Source organism: Gopherus evgoodei, chromosome 6 (assembly GCF_007399415.2).
Source record: "Gopherus evgoodei ecotype Sinaloan lineage chromosome 6, rGopEvg1_v1.p, whole genome shotgun sequence".
Classification (NCBI taxonomy): Eukaryota; Metazoa; Chordata; order Testudines; family Testudinidae; genus Gopherus; species Gopherus evgoodei.
The window spans coordinates 88,543,691-88,571,174 of NC_044327.1; the positions used below are offsets into that span (position 1 = coordinate 88,543,691).

At 46.0% G+C, this 27,484-nt stretch overlaps 1 protein-coding gene across 1 annotated transcript in view; it reads right to left on the bottom strand.

Moving 5' to 3' along the window:
• ANKRD31 (ankyrin repeat domain 31) overlaps window positions 1-27,484 on the bottom strand; it is a 143,493-nt gene that overhangs the window by 114,452 nt on the left and 1,557 nt on the right. Inside the window, 4 exon segments of the mRNA XM_030566573.1 lie at window positions 10,770-10,813; window positions 15,849-15,907; window positions 24,556-24,602; window positions 26,169-26,257. Coding sequence (XP_030422433.1) covers window positions 10,770-10,813; window positions 15,849-15,907; window positions 24,556-24,602; window positions 26,169-26,257 — 239 coding nt within the window.

Consider the following 27,484-nt stretch of genomic DNA (forward strand, 5'->3'; position numbering starts at 1 on the left):
GTGTGCTTGTTCTGAGTGGAAGCTGTGATGAACTTGTAACCACAGAAGAAACCCCTTGGGTGGGTTTGGAAGGATTGCTCCAGAACTCATTTTGGGGTAGAGGTAATCTCTGGTAAGCTTCTAAGCACGTGTGTAGGTTTTTTTACTGTTTTTAGTATGGTTTTTCTGTAGTGTTTGTACCTTAATAATAATATAGGCTTACACAGAAAGAATTGTTTATAAGAATTTTATAATTTGATCAGTCTCTGAACAGAAAACAAGCAAGTGTGTTTGCGCAGCCTGCCAGTGCCTCTGCAGTGAATGACACAGTGAAGGCAGGGAACTGCGCAGGCTGGAAATACCACCCTCAGAAGCGAGAGAGATATGAGACTTCACCTAAGAAAGGCAGTGACTGGGGAGCTGGAAACCTGAGAGCAGGTGCCCCAGTTGGACCACTGAGGGGAAATACAAGTGCAGTTGTCCTGAACTGTGACAGTCCCTGTTCTTCAATCAATGAAAATACAGAATTTTTTCTCCTTCCTATGAAGGATTATATGAAATTTCTGAACCAGGTACCTCAGTTAGTACCTCAGAGGACTGACATGCTTATAGTTTTTGCCAACACTGTATTTTTCGCTGCCCATACTGTTGCCCCAACATTGTATTTTAGGGTAAATTTCCTTAAAGAGACTTTTTAAAATCTTTTGTTGCCAACGCATGGCAAAATTGTATAGAGCAACAACATTTTAATATCAGCAATATAAATCTGATCAACCAAACTGACAATTAAAAGTGTAATAAAACAACAAGAGGACAAGATCACTGAGGAAAAGAACCTTTTTCATACCGATTTATGGATTTTAAGAACAAATTTGGAACATGCAGTCCCTTAGAGAGACTAAATTTGAAGCATTATGATATAATCCAGTAACCAAGGATGCAAATTTAAAGATCTATTGGCAAGTTAGGAGGGAGAAGGAGAAACAAATTTGTTAAGTAATGGGAAAATTACTACTGTCATATGATAAATATGATTTCCAAAAGAAACTAAAATATATACTTAAAGTGTTATAATTATACAACAGTTTAAGGGACTGAGACAAGGAGGGATACTGGAATGATAATTTGATCTAGTTTAAAGAGATGTATTTTATAATATGGAGAATTCACAGTTACTGCAAAAAAGGGCTTGATCCTGCACCCATACAGTGTATGCGCAGGAGGGTTAATTGAAGAAGAATTACGGCTTATGAAACACCAACAATGGGCAACCTTTGTGAGATAAGAATAAAGATTACTGCAAGATACTAGGGCATAAGGAAACTCAGAAAACTAGAGGAATGGTAGAATAAAAAGTTAGGAATACTACTTTGTCAAAATCAGTAAAACCCAAATATAACTTGTTTTAGGATGTCAATGTTCTATTCAATTACAAAATCTTGGCAAACAATTTGTCTTGAAGTTTCACAGTTCTATCTGCAAAACTCGCAAGCTTGAGATAGTCCAGACGTCTGTGCTGGGAAGACTGTAATGGCTACCAATTTCTCTTGCTACAGTTCTTTCTGGAGCATTTTGGTCTGTTCATCAAATAGTGCAAGAGATCAGAAAATACGAACAAATATAATTTACTGTAGTAACTGTGAGTCTCAGGTACAAGAAAAAGCAAACTCACAGGAGCTAAAGCAATAAAGGAGCCTTTTACTCCTTGTAAAGGCGCACGGCCGGGGCTCGACCCTCCCTGAGGAAGAGGGGAGCCACACCGGCCTCGATACGCATCGTCAGGGCCGGTGCAAGGATATTTTGCGCCCTAGGCGAAACTTCCACCTTGCGCCCTCTGCCCCCACCTCTCCCCCCAGAGCACTGCTTATTATAAACTTTCAAAAATGAATACTGCATAATGTGGCATTGTTCATTAGAATGAATACATATTCGGCTTGAAAATTTATTAATTTCATTATTTAGTCTACATATTTAATGAAAATAATTGAATAACCTGACAGGGTGTGGGGCTGGCTGGCTCTGGACAGGGCCGGGGATGCAAAGCTGGTTGGAGATGGGGTGTGGGGTTGGCTGGAGACAGGGGGTGCGGGACTGGCTGCGTGCAGGGCAGGGGGTGTGGGGCTGGCTGCAGGCAGGGCAGGGGCTGCAGCAGGGGCTGGATGGAGACAGGTGGTGTGGGGCTGGCTATGGACAGGGCAAGGAGTGCAGCAGGGGCTGGCTGCATGCAGGGCAGGGAGTGAGGGGCTGGCTGTGGGCAGGGCAGGGGGTGTGGGGTGGCTGGAGACAGGAGGTGTGGGGCTGGCTGTGGGCAGGGCAGGGGGTGCAGCAGGGGTGGCTGCGGGTAGGGCAGGGGGTGAGGGGCTGGCTGGAGGCAGGGGAAGGGGTGTGGGGCTGACTGGAGGCAGGGCAGGGGATGAGCAGTTGGCTGCAGTCAGGACAGGGGTTCAGCTGCCATGGATGGAGCTGGAGCACAAAGAGCAGCTGCAGAAGGAAGAGCTGTTGGACAGAAGCTTCTGTGAAGAACTGGCTCTGTCCCATGGAGAGGTACCACTGCGGGATCTGCATTTTAAATAGCAGTGGGGATGTCCCTGCAGCCCCTTGCCCTCTCAGCCTTCTGGGCACTGGCTCTCTGCGGCTCACTCCCTAGGGGCTCACCCCACCCTGCTCCTCTTGCCCCCAGTCCCTCATTAGGCCTGGGTGCATGGAAAGCATGCAGCATATCTTTGTACTGTGTTAATGACTCCTGAACTGGTGGAGGCTATGTCTAATTGCTGCCACTATCTCTTTCTTTGCTGGGCAATTAGATGACAATTAACATGGAATAGCCCAGAGGGGTCAGAGTAGAGAAGGAGGGAGGAGAGACCTTTAGGTTTCAGTTCTGTGCAAAGCCGGTTAACTTTTCTTTTCAGCTGCCTATAAACAAACCTAGTAGAGAAAAGAGTTTCTTCCCCACATCCCCTCCCCAAAAAAATCGGTTATGATTTTAATGGATCCAGAAGCAAAATAATTCTGTAATCAAAAAGACAAGTTTCCTGCTTTCCCTTCCACAAAGATCTATTTCCAACCCAGGTAACTTATTATTTATTATCTGTAGTAACTATGTTCTCACGTTTGAATGATACACTGTAGTGGTGTCGGAGTTCTTTGGAAATCCCTCAGCTCTTTTGCGGTGTTGGGAGTGAATGCTAGACCCTCGGTTAATTACTTTTACCTTACTTCACGTGCCCATCTTTTGGTCATTAATTTTTGAAGTTAAATTAGATTTTCAAAACCCAGCTTTAAAATGATGTTCATGCCAACAATTGCTATTTAATTGTCCAAATGGGGAAATCGATGCCTTGAAATTATGGGATCTAATTTTAAAATTGTATTAAAAATGTGGCATTATAAAGGGGAAATATTTTAAAAGGTTTTACCAGCATCCCCATTACTGTTACCCAGGATTCTGCTTCAAGCAGTAACACAGGAGGGAGAGGGCAATGGACAGATTAGTGTTCAGTGGTACTTCAAACAAAAAGACATTTACTCTTAAATTATCTCGTTGATGCCTAATTGATGATCTAATAGCATGTATCAAGTACATCAAAACTTCGCTGAATAAGCTTGTTAGCATTTCTAAGGGGGACACTGAACATTCCAAACAGTGATAAAGTTTCTTATCAGCCATACTTCAACCCTCCCTTTACCCCCCACTATGCCCTGATTGGGCAAGTAGGCAGTGGTGTCTGCGGGAGGTCCACCGGAGCCGCGCGAGCAGCCGACCGTCCACAGGCACGACTGCGGCAGCTCCATGGGAGCTGCCTGTGCCCCCTCCGAACACCCTGGGCTGCCGGCTGCTGCGGCAGCGCCCTGACCCGGGGAACCCCTGGACTGCGGGCTGCCGCCGCGGCGCCCTGACCCAGGGGACCCCCTGGGCTGCGGGCTGCCGCGGAGGCGCCCTGACCCAGGGGACCCTCTGGGCTGCGGGCTGCCGCGGAGGCGCCCTGACCCCGGGGACCCCCTGGATTGCGGGCTGCCATGGGGGCGCCCTGACCCAGGGGAACCCCTGGACTGCGGGCTGCCGCCGGCACCTCAGACTCCCTCTCTGTCCCAGCAGCAGTGGCTGTTCAACCATTTAAAAAAAAATTTGAGGGCGCTTTTTGGCTAGTCTGCCTAAATAGTTGCACCGGCCCTGCGCGTCGTCTACGTCGACCCCTTTCTTCAGGGCTGAGTGACGCTGCACAATTGCTCAGGGCCTGGCCTTCTGCTATAGGGCGGGGCAATAAACACAAAGTCATAGAGGCTCAGACCCTCCTGGCTCAGGGCCGAGCAACAATAGTTCAGGCAACTCGAGCCCTTTGGGGCAGGTCCGAGTAGTGGCACAGTTAAAGGGGGCCCAGGCCCGTGGTTCGGGCGAGGCACCAAACACACAGTTACAAAGGCTCCGACCCTCGTGGCTCAGGGTCGAGCAGTTAATAGTTCATGCAGCTCGGGCTCTTTGGGCAGGACCAAGCAGTGGCACAGTTAAAGGGGGCCCAGGCCCTTGGTTTGGGCGGGACACCAAACACACAGTTACAAAGGCTCTGACCCCCGTGGCTCAGGGTCGAGCAGTTAGTCACTAGACTTGATGGCCTCCTTAGGCCGGGGAGAGGGGGATTCTGTCACCCGGGTACGGGTGGCAGGGGGAACGCAGGCCCACCCACTCCATTGCGTTCCAGCCGGAGGCCCAGGTAGCGGCTATCACCGCTAACGGTCAGTGGGGTTCCTGGCCACAACACACTGACATGGGTTCAGGTATACTTGCAGCCTGACTGGAGTCGGCTGCCCCCGGGCTACTTCCAATCTCCCCCTCTGGGTCTACCTGATCTGTGGCGTCAGCCCCTGGGAAGTCTAGTAGCATGGGCCCCTCCCGGCCAGGGCTGGGCGGTAGGTCTGGCAGTACCTCTGGGAAGTCCGGCCAGGCCTGCTCTGGGGGTTCCTCGGGGTAGAAGCAGGGATGGGGCGGCTCTGGCAGCTCCTCATCGTAATGGGCGCGGGGAAGCTCCGGCCGCTCCTTGTCGTAGTGGGCGAGGGGAAGTTCCAGCAGCTCCTCATCGTAGCAAGCATGGGGAAGCTCCGGCCACTTAGGGCAACGGCCCTGGGCCTCAGCAGCTTCCCAGTCACGAGCACCCTCTGGCAGGTCTGCTCCCGACGGCGGCTGGGCTCCAACTGAGCGCTGACGGCAGGCTTTTATACTTCCGGGTTGCCTCCTAACCCTCTGAGGGGCGGGCTCACTGCTCTTTGGCCCCGCCCCCTTAGGTGTCTGACGGGGCTCGACCCTCCCGAGGAGGAGGGGAGCCACACTGCCTCGCTACACTCCTACTAGTTCATCAGATATCATCTCTGGGAATTCTCCCTAGATCCTGAAATTCCTAGTTCTCCTAGTATCTTTAGGTTTTAAAACCTCCTTTGAGACTATTCTGTTTCAAGAACTTTCATACTGGATTTTATTCCATTGAACCAACTCTGAAATACAGGGACGTTTTACTTGATGAAATTTGTTAGTATCAACATTAGCATGTACTGTAAAGAAAAGAATCTCCTGGCTTTGTTTATGATATGATTACTTATTCATATAGTTTAATCTGTTACAAGATATATGTTTTATATGCTTCTCGTCCATCCTCCCCGTGATTCTCGTCCATCCTCCCTGTGCAGAGAAAAGGCCTGCGTAGGGATCGTCTAATTGGGGAAGTCAACGAATGGCTACGCAGGTCGTGTCGGAGAGAAGGCTTTGGTTTCTTCGACCATGGGATGGTGTTCCAAGAAGGAGGAGTGCTAGGCAGAGATGGGCTCCACCTAACGAAGAGAGGGAAGAGCATCTTCGCAAGCAGGCTGGCTAACCTAGTGAGAAGGGCTTTAAACTAGGTTCACTGGGGGAAGGAGACCAAAGCCCTGAGGTAAGTGGGGAAATGGGATACCAGGAGGAAGCACGAGCAGGAGAGTGCAAGAGGGGAGGACTCCTGTCTCGGACCGAGAAAGCGGGACAATCAGCAAGTTATCTTAAGCGCCTATACACAAATGCAAGAAGCCTGGGAAACAAGCAGGGAGAATTGGAAGTTCTGGCACAGTCAAGGAACTATGATGTGATTGGAATAACAGAGACTTGGTGGGATAACTCACATGACTGGAGTACCATCATGGATGGATATAAACTGTTCAGGAAGGACAAGTAGGGCAGAAAAGGTGGGGGAGTTGCACTGTATGTAAGAGAGCAGTATGACTGCTCAGAGCTCCGGTATGAAACTGCAGAAAAACCTGAGAGTCTCTGGATTAAGTTTAGAAGTGTGAGCAACAAGGGTGACGTCGTGGTGGATGTCTACTATAGATCACCAGACCAGGGGGATGAGGTGGACTAGGCTTTCTTCAGGCAACTAGCAGAAGTTACTAGATTGCAGGCCCTGGTTCTCATGGGTGACTTTAATCAGCCTGATATCTGCTGGGAGAGCAATACAGCGGTGCACAGACAATCCAGGAAGTTTTTGGAAACTATAGGGGACAATTTCCTGGTCCAAGTGCTGGAGGAACCAACTAGGGGCAGTGCTCTCTTGACCTGCTGCTCACAAACAAACAGAGAAGAGTTGATAGGGTAAGCAAAAGTGGATGGGAACCTCCTTCCCTGGGAGGCAGTGATCATGAGATGTCGAATTCAAGATCCTGACACAGGGAAAAAAGGAGAGCAGCAGAATATGGACCCTGGACTTCAGAAAAGCAGACTTTGACTCCCTCAGGGAGCTGATGGGCAGGATCCCCTGGGAAAATAACATGAGGGGGAAAGGAGTCCAGGAGAGCTGGCTGTATTTTAAAGAAATCTTATTGAGGTTGCAGGAACAAACCATCCCGATGTGTAGAAAGAATAGTGAATATGGCAGGCGACCAGGTTGGCTTAACAGTGAAATCCTTGCTGATCTTAAATGTAAAAAAGAAACTTACAAGAAGTGGAAAATTGGACAAATGACCAGGGAGGAGTATAAAAATATTGCTCAGGCATGCAGGAGTGAAATCAGGAAGGCCAAATCACACTTGGAGTTGCAGCTAGCAAGAGATGTTAAGAGTAACATGAAGGGTTTCTTCAGGTACGTTAGCAACAAGAAGAAAGTCAAGGAAAGTGTGGGCCCCTTACTGAATGAGGGAGGCAACCTAGTGGCAGTGGATGTAGAAAAAGCTAATGTACTCAATTATTTTTTTGCCTCTGTCTTCACAAACAAGGTCAGCTCCCAGACTGCTGCACTGGGTAGCACAGTATGGGGAGAAGGTGACCAGCCCTCTGTGAAGAAAGAAGTGGTTCAGGACTATTTAGAAAAACTGGACAAGCACAAGTTCATGGGCCAAATGCGCTGCATACGAGGGTGCTAAAGGAGTTGGCAGAGGGGATTGCAGAGGCATTGGCCATTATCTTTGAAAACTCATGGTGAACGGGGGAGGTCCCGGATGACTGGAAAAAGGGTACTGTAGTGCCCATCTTTAAAAAAGGGAAGAAGGAGGATCTACAGGCCAGTCAGCCTCACCTCAGTCCCTGGAAAAATCATGGAGCAGGTCCTCAAGGAATCAATTCTGAAGCACTTAGAGGAGAGGAAAGTGATCAGGAACAGTCAGCATGTATTCACCAAGAGCAAGTCATGCCTTACTAACCTAATTGCCTTCTATGAGGAGATAACTGGGTCTGCGGATGAGGGGAAAGCAGTGGATGTGTTATTCCTTGACTTTAGGAAAGCTTTTGATACGGTCTCCCACAGTATTCTTGCCAGCAAGTTAAAGAAGTATGGGCTGGATGATTGGATTATAAGATGGATAGAAATCTGGCTAGATTCTCGGGCTCAGCGGGTAGTGATCACTGGCTTCATGTTTAGTTGGCAGCCAGTTTCAAGTGGAGTGCCCGAGGGTTGGTCCTGGGGCCAGTTTTGTTCAATACCTTCATTAATGATCTGGAGGATGGCATGAACTGCACTCTCAGCAAGTTTGCAGATGACACTAAACTGGGAGGAGTGGTAGATATGCTGGAAGGTAGGGATAGGATACAGAGAGACCTAGACAAATTAGAGGATTGGACCAAAAGTAACCTGATGAGGTTCAACAAGGACAAGTGCAGAGTCCTGCACTTAGGATGGAAGAATCCCATTCACTGTTACAGACTAGGGACCGAGTGGCTAGGCAGCAGTTCTGCAGAAAAGGACCTAGGGGTTACAGTGGACGAGAAGCTGAATATGAGTCAACAGTGTGCCCTTGTTGCTAAGAAGGCTAACAGCATTTTGGGCTGTATAAGTAGGGGCATTGCAAGTAGATCGAGGGGTGTGATCATTCCCCTCTATTCGACATTGTTAAGGCCTCATTTGGAGTAATGTGTCCAGTTTTGGGCCCCACACTACAAGAAGGATGTGGAAAAATTGGAAAAAGTCCAGTGGAGGGCAACAAAAACAATTAGGGGGCTGGAGCATATGACTTATGAGGAGAGGCTGAGGGAACTGAGATTGTTTAGTCTGCGGAAGAGAAGAACGAGGGGGGATTTGATAGCTGCTTTCAACTATCTGAAAGGGGGTTCCAAAGTGGATGGATCTAGACTGTTCTCAGTGGTAGCAGATGACAGAACAAGAAGTAATGGTCTCAACTTGCAGTGGAGGAGGTTTAAGTTGGATATTAGGAAAAACTTTTTCACTCAGAGTGGTGAGGCACTGGAATGGGTTACCTACGGAGGTGGTGGAATCTCCTTCTGTCATAAACAGATAGCTAAGGGTTAACGTCTCTTTCACCTGGAAAAAAGTATCTGAAGCACCTGACCAGAGGACCAATCAGGAAACAGGATTTTTTCAACTCTGGGTGGAGGGAAGTTTGTGTGAGAGTCCTTTGTTCTTGGGTCTTCTGCTGTATGCTCTCTCGGCTATGAGAAGTGATTTCTGTTTCCTGCTTTCTAATCTTCTGTTTCCAAGTTGTGAGTACAATATAGTAAGACAGTAAGGTTTCCATTGTTTTTCTTTTTGTATTTACATGTGTATAGGTGCTGGAGTGCTTTGAATTGTATTCTTTTTGAATAAGGCTGTTTATTCATATTTCTTTTAAGCAAATGACCCTGTATGTGTCACCTTAATACAGAGAGACCATTTTTATGTATTTTTCTTTCTTTTTATATAAAGCTTTCTTTTTAAGACCTGTTGGAGTTTTTCGTTAGTGGGGAACTCCAGGGAATTGAGTCTGTACTCACCAGGGAATTGGTGGGAGGAAGAAGTCAGGGGGAAATCTGTGCGTGTTAGATTTACTAGCCTGACTTTGCATTCCCGCTGGGTGAGGGGGGAAGAGAGATTAGCTCTTGATAATTTTGTTCTCCAGGACTGGGAACGGGGAGGGTGGAGTCCCTCTGTTTAGATTCACGGAGCTTGCTTCTGTGTCTCTCTCCACGCACACCTGGAGGGGGGAAGGGAAAAGGTTTATTTCCCTTTGTTGTGAGACTCAAGGGAGTTGGGTCTTGGTCCCAGGGAAGGTTTGGGGGGACCAGAGTGCCCCAAAACACTCTAATTTTTTGGGTGGTGGCAGCTTTACCAGATCCAAGCTGGTAACTAAGCTTGGAGGTTTTTTCATGCTAAACCCCATATTTTGGACGCTAAGGTCCAAATCTGGGACTAGGTTTCTGACACCTTCCTTAGAGGTTTTTACGGTCAGGCTTGACAAAACCCTGGCTGGGATGATTTAGTTGGGAATTGGTCCTGCTTTGAGCAGGGGGCTGGACTAGATGACCTCCTGAGGTCCCTTCCAACCCTGATATTGTATGATTCTATGATTTTGATTTTACTATATTGTCTTTAGTATTTTCTTTTGGGAACTGTAGAAGATTCTGTAATTTTCCAAATGTTAATCTCACTCAGAATTTATGAAGAAAGTAAATTCTATTTATATGAAACTTTAACAGCTTTCTTTTGGATGCAAATTTTGCTTCACCCAGCTTATATAATTTAAACAAGGTGGCAACCCTTGTATGAAAAAATGTGTCTTCATTCCTCCCAAATAAACAGAATAACCCGTGGCTTAAAAAAAAAAGGTAAATTATTTATCTGTGTATGTGCCACAGACTTGGTCTTTTGTTACTTGACACCAGAGTATAAGTCTAGTATGGAAAATGGCTTGCACAAACTACAGATTCATATCTGAAGTACAGATATGCGAGTGAAGTGATCATAAGCAAGGATTCACACAGCATGCATGATAACACAGGAATCTTTGGATTCAACACCACAGACAAAAGAGATGCAAAATGCATCTCCGTCAACCAGCAAGGGCCAAGCTTCTAGAGAGTGATTCATTCCTCAAGCAAAATAGGCATTTTATCATCAGCAGCCTCCATCACTGGTTTGTCAATCAGGAGAAGCTCTAAGTTTAGCACTGCTAACTTTCTGGATTACTACACACTCGTTGAAGGAAAAATTGCAACCATTTTAAGTAACTACAAGTCTGCCAGCAGGGGAGGTTTCCCAGGGCCTCAGCATGTAGATCAAGAGTGATTCTGGCCCATTAAAGAAAGCCACACTGTTTACAAGTTCACGTCTATTTCAGCTTCAGACACAGCTCTTGCAGTAAGATATTGCCCCCCACCAAACTGCTTTCAAGCTATATTATGCATCTGTGTTAAGAACGTGCTTCAGAGTGGTTTTGGACAAAGACTGGTATTTTTGCTTTAAATATTTTAAACATATGGAGCCTAATTTTTTCCCCAGAAAATATTCTGTAAGTGCTAATTAAATCAAATCAAACTGATGACATGCATTCTGTTGTATGAATATACTCACCTTTCTCTCTGTTTTCAGAAATCCAGACATGTCAGTATCTAAACCTATAATGATGGCAAATAAAATAAAATAAAATTTACTGTCACTGAATTGCATATTTAGAGCTTCTCAGCCTTTTCTGATTAAGGGGCCCCTGGATGTTATAAGATGTTGAAGTTTCAAATTCCCTTTACACTTATATTGGCATTAGAAAAGGTTCAGAGAAGGGCATCTAAAATGATTAGGGGTTTGGAACGGGTCCCATATGAGGAGAGATGAAAGAGGCTAGGACTTTTCAGCTTGGAAAAGAGGAGACTAAGGGGAGATATGATAGAGGTATATAAAATCATGAGTGATGTAGAGAAAGTAAATAAGGAAAAGTTATTTACTTATTCCCATTATACAAGAACTAGGGGTCACCAAATGAAATTAATAGGCAGCAGGTTTAAAACAAATAAAAGAAAGTTCTTCACACAGTGCACAGTCAACTTGTGGAACTCCTTGCCTGAGGAGGTTGTGAAGGCTAGGACTATAACAGTGTTTAAAAGAGAACTGGATAAATTCATGAAGGTTAAGTCCATTAATGGCTATTAGCCAGGATGGGTAAGGAATGGTGTCCCTAGCCTCAGTTTGTCAGAGGGTGGAGATGGATGGCAGGAGAGAGATCACTTGATCACTGCCTGTTGGGTTCACTTCCTGTGGGGCACCTGGCATTGGCCACTGTTAGTAGACAGGATACTGGGCTAGATGGACCTTTAGTCTGACCCAGTACAGCCTCTCTTATGTTCTTCTTTCTTGAGGTGGTCTCTGGCTGAAGCTAACTGAGTTTAGTGATGGAAGCTCTATTTAAAAACAAAATATTTTCTAACTTAATTATATATTTTAATTACTTTTACCTCCTGTTTTCTTATATCTGTGACCCATAGTTCTGTGCCTTCAAAGGTTACCAATCAACTACCACCATCTGTTTTAGGAAATGCAGCATATTTCTCACACTCTCCACACTCAGTCATCTCTGTTGCCCACTTCCTCCCCTTTTAGGGGTGTCTTGAGCCCTGGAAGTGCTAGGAAGGCACCCAGGTGCCCACAGGGACTGTGATTCTCACACCCTCCCTTCCCTTTGCACATCCCTGGAACATCCAGGCACAGTCTGACCCACAATTTTATTAAGCAGTGCTGCCACAGTAAACTCAGCTTCAATCTAGAACTATGTCAATATCTTAGGAAAACCATGAATAGTAATTATTTTATAACAAACTTGCAAAAGTTATATAGTCCCAACATTACATGAAAAATAATGTAACCTGTACTCGAGTCCAGGACATCTTTGAAAAAGGAAGCAAGGGCCAGATTTGTAAAGGTACTTAGGCACAGGGGCATCTTAGAGGGGGGCCAGGGAACTCCTGCCCCCCACCCCCAAGTTTCATACCAGAGGTCTACTCACCCTAGCCCCAGATGGAGGTCTTTTAACTGCAACACAGCTAAGCCTGAGTGTAATATATGATTAGTTCTGAAGCTGGGGAACAGTACAGCCTTTGGAGCAGGGAGTTTGTTTATAAACAGAGGCAGGGTGATTAAGATAACAAAAAGCTTGTCATTAAATTAAGGATCGTGACAAGATCCTGAAAGAATTGCCAGGCACTCCTGTTAAAAAAACAGGAAACAAACGGTAGTAATAAATTGTGAGACAGGTACATAGTGGTGTGTCCCTGTGATCTGTACTGGGACCAGTCCTATTCAACATATTCATAAATTATCTGGAAAAAGGAGTACGCACTGAGGTTGCAAAATTTGCAGATGATACAAAACTACCCAACATAGTTAAGTTCAAAGCAGACTGCGAAGAGCTACAAAGGGATCTCACAAAACTGGGTGACTGGGCAACAAAATGGCAGATGAAATTCAATGCTGATAAATGCAAAGTAATGCACATTGCAAAATATAATCCCAACTATACATACAAAATGATGGGGTCTAAACTAGCTGACCCCATCAATAAAGGGATGTTGGAGTTGTGGATAATTCTCTAGAATCATCTGCTCAATCAAAAAAGCTAACAGAATGTTGGGAACCATTAGGAAAGGGATAGGTAATAACACAGAAAATATCAGATTGCCTCTATCTAAATCCATGGTACTCCCGTATCTTGAATACTGCGTGCAGATCTGCTCACCCCATCTCAAAAAAGATATACTGGATTTGGAAAAGGTATCAAGAAGGACAGTAGAAATTATTAGGGGTATGGAACACCTTCCATATGAGGAGAGTATGATAGACCCAGGCCAGTTGGGTATAGCAGAAGGCAGATATACTGGCCACCGGATTAACAGTTTTCTGTTCCCTGACTGACCAGAGCAGGGGCTGCTCCAGGCTAATGAGAACACCTGACTCTAATTAACCTGCAAAGAGTCAGGTGAGGCCATTAAGCTAATGTGACCACCTTATTCTAATTAAGGCCCCGCTGATACTATAAAAGGGTTCACTCCAGCCAGGCAGAGGAGAGCAAGTATGGCTGAAGGGCTGGTTAATGAAGACACCCTCAAACCATTGTTAAGGGAGCCCTAAAGTAAGGGTGAAGAAGGGAGAAGCAGGAGAGCTGTGGGGAAATGGCCCAGGGAAATGTAGCTACTCTGGCAGTGAAAGGTTGGCTGCCAACAGCTGCTACCATTAGGGTCCCTGGGCCGCAACCTGGAGTAGAGGGTGGGCCCGGGTTCCCCCCAACCCACCACTACAGGAACATCTCCTGGAGGGGAAGTCAGGCCACTGTCAGGACAGGAGGTTAAACTGTTCTGAAATAAGCCCCCACGGACAACAGAGACTGTGGGAGTTCTCTCACCAACCTCCTTGCTGGCCTATGATGAAAAAGGCTCAGTGGACTGTAACCCTGGCCCTAGAGAGAGAAGGGCTAAGTGGAGGGTCACAGTGAGCCACTAAGGCTAGCATAAGCCGCCTAGAAGCGCAGGGGGCAAGGTCAGAGCTCTGCTACAAGAGATTAAAAAGACTGGGACTTTTCAGCTTGGAAAAGAGATGACTAAGGTGGGATAGGATAGAGGGCTATAAAATCATGAATGGTGTGGAAAAATTGAATAAGGAAATGTTATTTATTCCTTCACATAATACAAGAACCAGGGTCACCCAATGAAATTAATAGGCAGCAGATTTAAAACAAACAAAATAAAGTCTTTCTTCACAGACAACCTGTGGAACTCTTTGCTAGGGGAGTTGTGAAGGCCAAAACTATAACAAGGTTCTACTAAGAACTAGATAAGTTTATGGAGAATAGATCCAACAATGGCTATTAGCCAGGGTGTGCAGGGATCCATACCATGTTCTGCATATTCCTCGCCTCTGTTTGCCAGAATCTGGGAATGTGTAGGAGCCAGAAGGAGAACATGCTGCTGCTTTTGGGAGCTGATTGAGGTAAGTGTCTGGAGACTGCACCCTTGGCCCCCTCCTGTGCCCCAACCCCCTGCCCTAGCCCTGATCCCCCTCCTGCCCTCTGAGCCCCTCAGTCTCAGCCCAGAGCACCCTCCTGCATCCCCAGCCCCACCCCAGAGCTCACACTCCCAGCTGGAGCCCTCACCCCCTCGCACTCCAACCCCCTACCCCCATCTGAAGCCCCTACCCACTCCCTGAACTCCTAATTTCTGGCCCCACCCCAGAGCCCTCACCCCAACCCCCAATTTCATGAGCATTCATGGCTCATACAATTTCCATACTCAGATGTGGCCCTTGGTTTGCCCACCCCTGCACTAGACCTCACTCCCCTCCCAGAGCTGAGATAGAACCCAGGAGTCCTGACGGGGTTTCTCTCCCTGCAGAGTTAGTAACATGTAAGAATATAAATTAAAATTTTAAGCGTAACCAGTGTCCCTTAAGTGACTTGCCACAAGATGTGAGAACATGTGAGTATTAGAGCTGAGTGGGTCTAATATTTATTTCATTTTTTTTATAGGAATTAGATACAGGTCTCTTGTCAGCTAATTGCTAAGTTATCTGCCAAAAAACTAGAGCTTTCACATGCCTAAGTAGCCCCTGGAAGAACAGTTAAAGTTGGATCCCTCTACCAAAATCTGTAATGGCGCCCTTGCTTAGGCACTGTCCCATTCAGCATGTCTCCCACAGGGTGCACCACCTAGTGGAATTTTGAGAGCCAGGATAGGTGCCAGTTAGGCACTTTTCTCCCTATTCACTTAGATGGGGAACATCTAAGCAGCTACATATGGGACTTAAAAAAGCTGAAATGAGTGTTGCCCTGCTTAATTGGACATCTTCTTACTCAAGCAAGGCAAGCTTGGAACTTTGCAAAGCAATGAGAGGCTGACCAGTCCTTACACATATCTGACTGCTCCATAGACCATTTCCACCATCTAGTACAGCGCTGGAAAAGAGAACACTTTTTATTCCCTCCCTCTGGAGTCCCCCTGAGCATTCCTAGGAACCCCAGCCACTCAATAGGACACACTCCACTTCCCTGCCTCCTCGTTTAGTCCTGGCCTTAGAGAATATGCTAATAGGAAAAATATATGAAAATCCTTCAAATATACAGGAAGAAAGTAAGAACTACCATCACTAAACTCCTAAAGTGACCCAGATGGGTCCTGGTGCCGTTATCCCAACCCTGCTACTGATCTGAGCAAAACCTTCCCCACCCTTCTTTCCTATCTTCCCCACTAGGATGCTCATGGACAGCCAACCATTTCTCACTCACCCCTGCTCCACACCACAGTTACTGGGTTACAAAGTTATAACCATTTGCTGTGGGGGAGTGGCAGCACTTAGGCCAAGGCTTAGGTATTTCAGTGCCAACTGGCAGGAAAACAGTCACCTGGGGGGGTTAGGCAACAGCTGAGCAGTGGATTTAAAAATACCATGGGCATGTATATGGTGGATTTAGGCATTTAATTCTTCTTTAAGTATCTAAGTACCTTTAAAAAATCTGCCCCTCTGGTCTCAAAGGTCACATATCTATATCCTAAATAAATCTATATGTATACTCATTTACAGTTTCTCAGTTATTTCTCTCAAATTTAGAGTGACTGTATTTTAGGTTGTTTTTTACAACATAAAACATACCTACAGAGTAATTTTGCTCTCCACCTACTGAGGCATTTAGTGGAAGACCAGGCTGAGAAATCTTTGTAGTAAATACTGCACCTCTAAAAAGAAATAAATATAATTTTAAGTCTGCCATTCAAGAAGCAATGCACAAAAATACTTTGCCCATTCTCATGGGCTACGCCTTCCCTGGGGCAACTGCCGCTGACCTGCTGCCAGACACCTGAGCCACAGTGGCCCTGCCCCTTCCCCAAGGCCCCCACCATCTTTTGCTGCCCATCTGCTGCAGCTCGCCACGTCTCTCCTCCTTGTGGGAGGGGGAGTGAGGAGGGAACACACTGAGTCAGTGGTAGGCGGGAGGATCTGGCGGGGGAGTGAGGCAGCTTACTTGGCCGTGCACTAGGGCTTGCCGGCCATGGAAGGGGAGGCTGGCCAGCCATGGGGGGCAGGGGATGCTGTCCGGGGCTGAAGAACAGCCCGGTGTGATTGGGGCCAGACTGGCGGGGTGGGGAGGGAAGGCGACAGCAGCCTGGTGTGGCTGGGGTGGGCAGGCCATGGGGTTCCTCTTGTTTTGGGGGGGTTAGGGGCTCTGGCGTGCCAGTGGGTGCAGCTTCTGGCAGAAGAGTCGCAGACAGCAGGCTAGCCTCCCCAAAGCGGGGCTTCACCCACCACCCATGCACGTTCTGGTACTCTGGACAAAATTTTCAGCCTTGTCTTAACTAGGTCTCAGCAGTGGTTAAAACAATTAATGTAATTTTTCCGTGCAATTATTTGTAGAAGCACTTTAGGTCTTTTAGAGGCATAAATTCCCAACTCAGAAGTGTAATCAGTAACACACTTCTCAATTACCTAAATTGGGCTGGCTATTATCCTCAAATTGCCACAACAGCCACACTCTGGCTTGGGGCAGCCTTGGCTACTATCTGCAGGGTGGCCCCAACATACTCCCCACCCTGATTTTTCCCCAAAAACATACATTCTGCACTGTCCAGCCCTTACTTGGGCAGTTCAGATATTAGAGGCCCATTGCCCCTGTAAAGGGTCAACAGACAACAATTTGCTACTTTAATTGGAGTTACCAACCTATTCAGTGTAAACACAGCACTGGATTAGTTTTGATTAAAAAATAACAAAAGTTTGTTTAGCTATAAGGAGAGATTTTAAGTGAGTACAAGTACAAGTCAGAAATGGTTACAAGAGAAATAAAGATAAAATGCTTTCTAGTAGATAAAACTTAACAAACTAGACTTGGATCAAGATAAAATCCTTACCACATGTCCCCAGCAACCTTGCTGACCAAATTCTCAGGTCAGAACCCCTCTCAAAGTCCAAAGGCTGGTTCCTGTCTTCTTAGGTGAGAGAGAGAGAGAGAATCTGGGGTGCTTTTGCCCCTTGCTTTTATAGTTGAGGCAACCTTTGAAATGCATTTTCCTGAGGATTATCCCTAGATAAAGTTCCTTCCTGTTGTGAGGACGGAGATATGGAATTTCATAATGAAAGAGATTCCACGCTGTTGCTTGCTAAATTGCAGAGCTATCTGTTCCTGCCCCAGCTCATTGAAAAAGAATGACCACTTGGACAGGTGATTGCCGATTAACTTTCAGGACACCTGACTATCGGCATTAGCTTGTCCTTTGTCTTTGAGAAACAGGTTTACCCCCTTCCCAGACTTATCTGGTAAACACATTTAGGTCATAATTTCAGCTTATGTTCATAACTTTACATATAATGTTGCTACACGGGTTTCACCATGATATTACTGATCAGTGAGTTATTAGTTTTCAAACAATACCTCACAAGGCATATTTTACACAAAGATTATTACAGTAGTGTGTAGGGCAGAGGTCCCTAAACTGTGGGGTGTGCTCCTTCACCAAGGTTAACACAGAGGAACATTCAGGGCCAGGCAGTGGGCAGGGCCAGCCCCCACAGGGGCAGGGCCAGCCCCCACAGGGGCAGGGAAGAAGCACCACCCAGCCCCTAGTAGTGGCCCTGGCTCCCAGCCCCTCCTGACTCCCGTCCCCAGCCTCGGTGCGGTTCTGCAACCAGCTGGGAGCCTGGCTGCGGCTCTGCTCCTGGCCCAGCCCCCAGCCTTGGATCCAGCACCAGCACCACCCCTAGCTGTGGCCCCAGCCTCATCCCCTTTACCTCTGTCTGCGTCCCCCACCGCAGAGCTGCGGTCTAATTCCTGGCCTTGGGTGGGTAGAGAGGCATGAACAGAGGGAAGGGGGAGCAACTCTCAGAAGTTTGGGGACCACTGCTGTAGGGTGTGAATACAGGGGTGCATTCAGTCACAATGTGCAATACCAATGTGACCAAATCACTGGGTCTTCTTCATGAAGCAGGCAGGCAGGTTGTAGCCCAACCAGATGCAGGATTTTTGTGACCAGGAGCTTCACCAGTGGAGAACTTCCAGAGCTGGAAAAACATATGATCTGCTTACACTATGTTGACCTAGTTACTTTAAGCCTGATTGTTCCATGAGGTATCCTACATAGGTGCCCATACTGGTTTTGCCACACCACTGAAAACAAGTAATGCTGGAAGAGAAATTTGTTTTTCTGTGATGTAGCAGTCACCAATATGGATTACTAACTCTGACCTGCAGACCGCACCTGAGGAAAAGAGTAACTACAGAGATGTTAAAATAGGCATGGCTAAAATGACAGTAGGGAAGAAACTGGGAAAGCAAGGGAGGAAGATGTCAGATCCTGCTGGAGTCTGGAAGAGAACTTCCAGAGAACTTACTGACCAAATTCAGCTTCAACTGAAGTCATCCAATGAGGCCACACCACACTCAGCGAAAGGCATGGCCGATGCCATCAACATGGCCACCACTCAAATACAGTGAGCTCAAAGCCTGTCTGAGCAGAAGAGATCTGCAAGGAAGGAGGAGTGCAGATAGAAAGTCTGAACCTGCAGGAAAGGATATACAGTATCTACACCCTTTAGTGAGGTTCTTTGAACAGATGAACAGGGACTTGGATTTGCAGACCTATTCATCTAGGCAAATCTGACTAAGTTTGGCAAATGTGCAGGGAGTGCCACCAGACTTCAAGTCTGACTTTTGGGAGTGGGTAGAAGTTGAGGAGAGGGATCTCCTAGCTAAGGTTGGGCCATCTGCAGGAGAGAACTGGAGCATGTTTGGAGAACTATTTTCATGTTATGTAAAATGAGGGATGGGTACTACAAGTCACATCTGTGTGCTCCCTGAATCACCAGGCTGTGGAGACCAACACTAGAAAGGCCACTTTCTATGCCAGGAGACAAAGTTGAATGTTGAGGATAGATTCAAATGTTATGGAACAGAAGTCAATTAGCATCAGGCTTGGGCTCCAAAGAGAACAAACTTAACAGGAGGCCTAAGGTAACAAAATACTCTAAGGCCTGGTCTACACTAGCCTGTTAGTTTGGAATTAGCGAAGTTATTTCGAAAAAAAAATGATCCTGTCCACATGACCAAAACTTTTTTTTTGATTTAAAGGGCTCTTTAATTCAATTTCTGTACTCCACCTTGGCAAGAGGAGCAGCTCTTAAATCGAAATCACAATCCCGGGCTAAAGGTATTGTGGACGCAATTTGACGTTATGGCCTCCGGGAGCTATCACAGGATGCTCCCTTGTGACCGCTCTGATCAACACTCTCAACTCCAATGCACTAGCCAGGTGGGCAGGAAAAGCCCCGGGAACTTTTGAATTTCATTTCCTGTCTGGTCATCAGCAGCACAGGTGACCATCAGAACAGTCCACCATCACAGGCAACCATGCAAAGTCCACCATCACAGGAGATCACGCAGTCCCGGATTCGTAGACGAGCCCCAGCATGGTCCAAGCAGGAGGTACTGGATCTCATCGAATGTTGGGGAGATGAGTCTGTTATGGCAGAACTACGTTCCAAAAAGAGGAATGCAAATACCTACGCTAAAGTCTCCAGGGCCATGATGGAAAGAGGCTACTCCAGAGACACACAGCAGTGTCGTATAAAAATCAAGGAGCTCAGGCAAGCGTACCAAAAAACCAGGGAGGCAAACGGGCACTCTGGGTCAAAGCCCCATACATTCCGCTTTTACCATGAGCGCCATGCAATTATGGGGAGTGATGCCACCACTACCCCACCACTGTCCATGGACACCTGCAAGGGAGGAGTTGCACGGAGCAAGGAGGAAGAGACATTGGAGGACGAGGAGGACAATGCACAGACGGCGAGTGGGGAATCTGTTTTCCCCCGCAGCCAGAAACTAATCTTAATGCTGGATCCAATAGCCTCCCCTCTCTCCCAAGGTGGGCTCCTGTTCCATGATCCTGGAGAAAGTACTTCTGTTGCGTGAAAGCCTGATCAGAGCCACACGCTGGGTTGTTCACGTTTAGAGTAAATGGCTCATCCCTGCTCTGAGCCTGATCAGAGCCACGCAGTGGGGGGTGGGGGACGAACCCAGCTGTGCTGGGTTGTTCGCGTTTAGAGTAAATGGCTCATCCCTGCTCTGAGCCTGATCAGAGCCACGCGGTGGGGGGCGGGATAGTGGTGGTGGTTGTGTGCAGTGATCATTCCAGATAGCCCGCAGGCCCTCCTTTTATATGGCAAACCCACAAGGAATTGCTTGCTGTGGGAAAGGGGGCCCAGCAGTTTGACAGTATTGAAGTGAATGTACCCCGCGAGCCCCTAGGGGCCGCCTGCGAGATGAATTCTGTTGCCCGGCCGTGTGTGATGGCTTACTCATACCAAAGTGCCCCCTTTGTTCTCTGCAATGCATTTTTTAAAATACTACCCTCCCTTTTTCTCCTCCCGCAGGTGCTAATGTTTCAACGCGGCCCCTATCTACTCTGTCCCAGAGGCTGGTCCAGATTAGAAGGCGTCAAAAACAAACTTGGGAGGACATGTTTGCCGAGCTCATGCAGTCCTCCCGCACTGATAGGGCCCAGCTGAATGCATGGAGGCAAACAATTGCAGAGTCCCGTAAAGCATTATAGGAACACGAAGAGAGGAGGGAGGCGCGTGATGAGAGCAGGCAGGAGGCTACGGTCAAGCTCATGGGGGAGCAAACTGACATGCTCCGCTGTATGATGGATTTAATGTGGGAAAGGCAGCAAGACCACAGACTTCCACTGCAGCCTCTGTATAATCAAACTCCCTCCTCCCCAAGTTCCATAGCCTCCTCACTCAGATGCCCACGAACACGAGGGGGGAGGCTACGGAAACCCACACACTCAACCCCAGAGGATCGCCCAAGCACCAGAAAGCTGGCATATGCGAACTTTTGATTTGGTTTCTGGACTTGTCCTTCCCTCCTCCTCCACCCCCCTAACCCAGTCTACCTTTTAATTTATCTCAATGCGTTGCGCATCAAATAATAAAGAACAGTTTTTAAACAATTTTGACTTTATTTCCTTTCATATATATAGAGTGCGGGAAACTTCAAGAGAAACAAACACAACTGTCGCACCGTACCCTAGCCAGTCATGAAACATGCTTTCAAAGTTTTTCTAATGCGCAGCGCGCCCTGCTGCGATCGCCCTGCTGTCTGACTGTGCGAAACTGGCAGCCTCAACCTCTCATCCTGCCATAAAAGTCTTCCCCCTTACTCTCACAGATATTGTGGAGCACACAACAAGCAGCAATTACAATTGGAGTATTGGTTGTGCTGAGATCTAACCGAGTCAGAAAACTGCGCCAGCGCCCTTTCAAACGTCCAAAAGCACAGTCCACCACCATTCTTCAGTTGCTCAGCCTATAGTAGAACTGCTCCTTACTACTGTTCAGGGTGCCTGTGTACAGCTTTATGAGCCATGGCATTAAGGGGTAGGCTAGGTACTAGAGGATAACTATAGGCATTTCAACCTCCCCAATAGTAATTTTCTGGTCTAAGAAGTAAGTCTCTTCCTGCAGCTGCACAAACAGACCAGAGTTCCTGAAGAAGCGAGCGTCATGCACCTTTCCTGGCCATCCCACGTTGATGTCGGTGAAAGGTCCCTTGTGATCCACCAGTGATTGCAGCACCACTGAAAAGTACCTCCTGTGGTTTATGTAGTGGCTGCCATGGCTAGCCGGGGCCAAGATGGGGATATGCATTCCGTCTATCACCCAGCTGCAGTTAGGGAACCCCAGCGCATTAAAGCTATCCACAGTGGTCTGCACATTTCCCAAAGTCACTACCCTTGATAGCAGCTGCTCAATGATTGCATTGGCTATTTGCAGCACAGCAGCCCCTACACAGTAGATTTGCCCACTCCAAACTGATTCCCGACTGACAAGTAGCTGTTGGGCATTGCAAGTTTCCACAGTGCTATGGCCACTCGCTTCTCAATTGTGAGGGCTGCACTCATTTTGGTGTCTTTGTGCTTCAGGGCAGGGGACAGCAAGTCACAAAGTTCCATGAAAGTGGCCTTGCACATACGGAAGTTTTGCAGCCACTGGGAATCATCCCAGACCTGCAACATTATGCGGTCCCACCAGTCTATGCTTGTTTCCCGGGCCCAGAATTGGCATTTCACGGCATGAACCTGGCCCAATGCCACCATGATCTCCCAATTGCCACATGTCATGCATCTAGGAACATCTGTGTTCATGTCCTCCTCAGTATAGTAATCGCACTGTCATCGCTTCCTCGCCCAGTTTTGCAGGTACTGAACATACTGCTGGATAATGCGTGAGATATTTACAATGGTCAAAACTGCAGCAGAGATCTGAGTGGGCTCCATGTCTGCAGCGCAATGGCGCCTGCATGGGTAATCCTTGAAAAAGGGTGAGAAATGAGCTGTTCGCCTCAAGATGGCTGATAAAAGGCAGTAAATAGTTGTCTTCTGTAGCTTCCACGGGAGCCCAGGACAGCTTCTGTCTCTTTCTCCAGATTGTCTGTGTGGCTCTGTTCATGATGGCCGAGAAACAGCAGGGAATTGTTGCCTTCTGTAGCATTAACGGGAACCCAGGACCGACAACATGGAAAAAGTGGCGAGAGCAGAGTTTGCGGCGGAAGCTGTGCGGCTCTATTCACAATGGCTGAGAAATGGCAGGGAATTGTTGCCTTCTGTAGCTTCCACGGGAGCCCAGGACCAACAACATGGAAAAAGCGGCGAGAGCAGAGTTTGCAGTGGAAGCTGTGTGGCTCTGTTTACGATGGCCAAGAAACTGCGGGAAATTGTTGCCTTCTGTAGCTGCCACGGGAGCCAAGGACAGACAACATGGAAAAAGCAGCGGAAGCTGTGCGGCTCTGTTCATGATGGCCAAGAAACGGTGAGAAATGGTTAGATGAAAGAGTAGATAGAAAGAGGAGAGGACATTCCAAGTGGATTCAACATACAGGCGGTGCACACCCAGAAAAACCTGCAAGAATGTTTTTGCCCCATCATGCACTGGGAGCTTAACCCACAATTCCAATGGGAGGCAGAGCCTGCGGGAACTGTGGGATAGCTACCACAGTGCAATGCTCCACCATTTGATTCTAGCCTCGGTACTGTGGACGCACTCCGCCGAATTCACGCGCTTTAGTGGGGACACATAACATCGAACGTATGAACTCGATTCTGGAAATTCGAATAAAATAACTTTGAATTAATTTTGTACTGTAGACATACCCTAAGGAACTTGGTTGGGAGCTCAATAAATCTTCCATGGAACTCCTAAGGGTGCTGCTAAAGGATGAGGCCCAAACCATAAAAGATGAAGGCCCTTTCTCAAGCCCATCTAGACGAACTCTGCTAATCTGGCATTAGCAGATTTTCTGGTTTAGGTCTCAGGGAAGAGGAAAAGAAATACAAGATTCTGTAGTAAGAGGGGGAAGCATCCTTCAGGGCATAAGCCTGCAGGAATCAAGAATGAGCTTTTTCTGCCATGTATATACCACCGACAACTGGATAGGTGCATTACTGAGTTGGTGAAGCATCAGGTACTGGCTACTCAATTAAAGGGACAAATGGCATGATACAGTATGGGAAATATAAAAAGATGTACTTGCTGTCGTTTACAAAGCAAGTTTAAAAAACACCCAACCATTATCTCATGGTACTTACAAACTGATTTCCATAATCATAAATTCATAGTATTGAAACACCTGTTAGATCAATGATACTGAAACTGAGGCTTTCAAGCCCCAAGTGGCTCTTTAACATGTTTCCTGTAGCTCTATGCAGCACATGATATTAAAACACTGTGTGATTTATTTATTAACCAATCTAAGTTATTGACAAATCAAAATGTTTTTCCTACGTTATTAACCAATTGTAATTGACAAAATAATACTTGGTCAGTCATTTTGCTGTGAGAATTATATAACTAAATATTTCCCCAGTGATACTGTTTAAATGAGTATATAGTACTATAGTAAATGAAACAACGAATTCACACCACCATGGCTTTTTTGGGTAATGTTGATCACTAATTTGGTTCCTGAACCACTATCACTGTATTAGATCATCCAGCCTCTTTTCTTCCCAGCACAGATTATTCCCTACCGGATTTTAGGATTTTGTGGTTGTCTAGTGTTAATTGCTTCAAAGGATGGTGCTTCCATAAGTTATTCCCTGGCATAGGTCATTCTATGGTTTCATAAATCTCAGTCTCAGGATGTTTTTTCTGACAACTTAAATTTTCCTTTATTTTTTTCCAGTTACACAACTGCTTATTAGCAACCAGTAAAACTATTTTATAATTCAAGGCTGGAAAAAATATCCCATCCAAATGAGGCTACAGGGGAAACTTTTTGCTGGGAAATTACTGTTTGCCTGAATGGAATTTGTCCAGCGCATATTATACTCACTGCAGCAGAGACTGAGATTGTTCAGTTTCACTCATCTCATGAGTCAGCTGGGAGAAAAAAAAGTGTTTGAACAACTTGGTGAATATAAACTACTCAGTGATTTAATTTTTCAGCATTATTATACACCTAGCTTCTTCCTATTATCAGTGGTTTTGGAGGATCTAAATACAGCAGTTAGCAGTGAGACTCCAAATTCTGCTAGACCAGATTACTATGTAAAATATTGCTATGGCACATGGGCTACTTACTCAATCCAAGTCATGGAAGACAAAATACAGTCAGAATGAAAATATACCGTATATAATTAAATTGTATACCCTTAAGCTTGAGCTCTTTTATTTGTGAAATAATCAAAGTACAAATTAAATATATGCCTTGCGTCAAATTCACCCTCTTTAGTTGAGTCCTAGAAGCAAATACTCTCCTGTCCCCAATTATTTCTAACTACTCTTTCTTCCCTCTGGTAACAATAACCACATCTTCCAATTAAAAAGGATAGGCTGTTACTCCAGAAATGGCTGAAGTAATAGCATCAATCACAACAACTATGAGAAATGCTACTAGTAACCCAAATTGTTGCCTAAACTAAGACCTTGTCTACCCTGGAATGTATTTTTAACCTAAAATGTGAATTTAAATTAATATAGTTATGACTGTATAACACACACTCCTCTCCCCTCCAGTGTGGACCCTCTTATCTAGAATAAGAGTTCCTTCTTCTGGTTAAGTTTATGTCTCTTGGGAAGGGTTTAAGCTAAACTAAAAATAAGTCATTCTTATATCAGAAAAAGAGTGTTCACACAGGGGATTACACTGATGTAGCTATACAGGTATACAGGGCCGGCTTTAGGCCTATTCCACCAATTCCCCCAAATCGGGCCCCACGCCTAAGAGGGCCCCACGCCCAGTGAGAATCCCTTCCCTGGCTAGAGGTGCCTTTTTAATTATTACTCACCTGGCAGCACTCCAGGTTTTCAGTGGCACTTCAGCGGCGGGTCCTTCAGTGCTGCCGAAGACCTGGAGCAAGTGAAGGACCCGCCGCCAAAGTGCCGCCGAAGACTCGGATCACCGCCCGGTGACTACAACCTCCACATGTTTTTTTACATGTGTTTTTTTTTTTAAGTCATCCCTGCCGGGGCCCCGTCAAAACTCTTCGAATTGGGCCCCGCACTTCCTAAAGCCGGCCCTGCAGGTATAACTGGAAATATTTTCCCAGTTATGTAAATCTAAAGAAACTCATATACAGGACAGGAATCTCCATCACATCAATCTAGAGTTTCCTCCTACTCATTCTGTCAGCCTGTCACCTGCAGGTGGAAAAAACTGGTTGCCAATTTGAACATACAGTAATTTTACAGGCTAATTACAGCCCTGCTCCTGAAACTGTAGCAAGGTCCACCCCTATGAAACTCCAGAGGAGACACTTCTGTGCATTCCTGGGTGAATATATACTGCAGATTTGGTGCTACTCCTTCCTTAAAACCCTTTTCAGTTACATACACTCTGGCTCTTTCCACATACAGAAGCGGGAGGGGCACAGGGAGGCACAGTGACTCTAATAATTATTCATTGCAGTATGTGTGTAGCTGGGGAGCTGTAATTTCTATACATACCGGATTTATCTTGTTCTTTTGCTTCATATTTTTTAGATTATCACTGAATTTACAGGCAAGCTGAATCTCTGGGGAGAGGTTTTCTGAAACTAAACACAAAAATAGGTAGTTAAAGCCACTTTTGTTGCACTACTGTTATACAGACTCAAGGAATTTTTGCAAATTCCAACTGCCTGGAAAAATAATTTGACAAATCACACCTTCCCACTGGTCACTTCTATCAGTCTAGATTCTAAAATCACAATATGGCAGATGCAAGAACTGAAAACAAAACAATTTAGGAAAAAATTATTAATTCTTTTGCATTTTGGAAACATGGGCTACACATCAGACAGTGTGATTCATTTCTGACAATAGTTTTTTTTCTAACAACTGGAATTTTAGTCAGTGTCCTCATGCACATAACAAACTTTAGTACTCATCTTTACACATTAATTATCAAACTGAGATAGGACTATTAAAATTACTGAATGACCCTACTGTGAAAAACTCAGCTCTAGAGAAATATAGAGTGCATCTCTGTTGAATTTGACCCCTTATACTGCAAAAATCACAACACTGGTATCCAAATTATTTTGTTGATTATTTTATCAGCTTCGATTGACTACAGAGCATATTTTCTTGTCATGAAATTGATGTGATAAAAATTAGCACAAATAACAACATGCTAACTACAATGGGCTGAACAGAAATGCCATCAATGTAAATATGAAATCACATTTACAGAGACAACAAAAAAGCATACAGACAAATACCCACTCCTACAAACCAAAAGCTTAACAATGAGCCAAACAGAAGCTCTGTACTCTGAAGCTCTAATTCTAGTGGATGACCAGAAGAAGCAAGTTCTTTCAGGTGAGGATCCTCTCTGCTGACAAAACTCTACCACCAGACCACACAGAATTCAGCTCCAGTAACTGACACCAAGAAAATCCTAGCTGTTTAGAAAGACTCCCATTGTTTTCAAAGGGGTTTGGAATCAGACCCTTACATACTATGAGTAGATATAAGGTGAGAGGTAATCTCTCAAGTGGGCAGATTTCAAACCATTCAGGGTCTTAAAAATAGACAAAAATACCATGAATTGGACCCAGAAACAAATAAGAAGCTAGAATAGAGTTCTGCACACTAGTATTTTATGTTCGGAACAGCTCAAACACTTGCAAGGTAGGCAGTAGAATTCTGCTTTGCCAGTCAAGTTTTTACTGACATGCATATGGGATCACCACGTTACTTAAAAGTGAGTAAGTGAGGCTGAATTATGAAAGGCAACCCAGACAGGTCTCAGTGAAAATTTTATGCCACACCGTCAAATA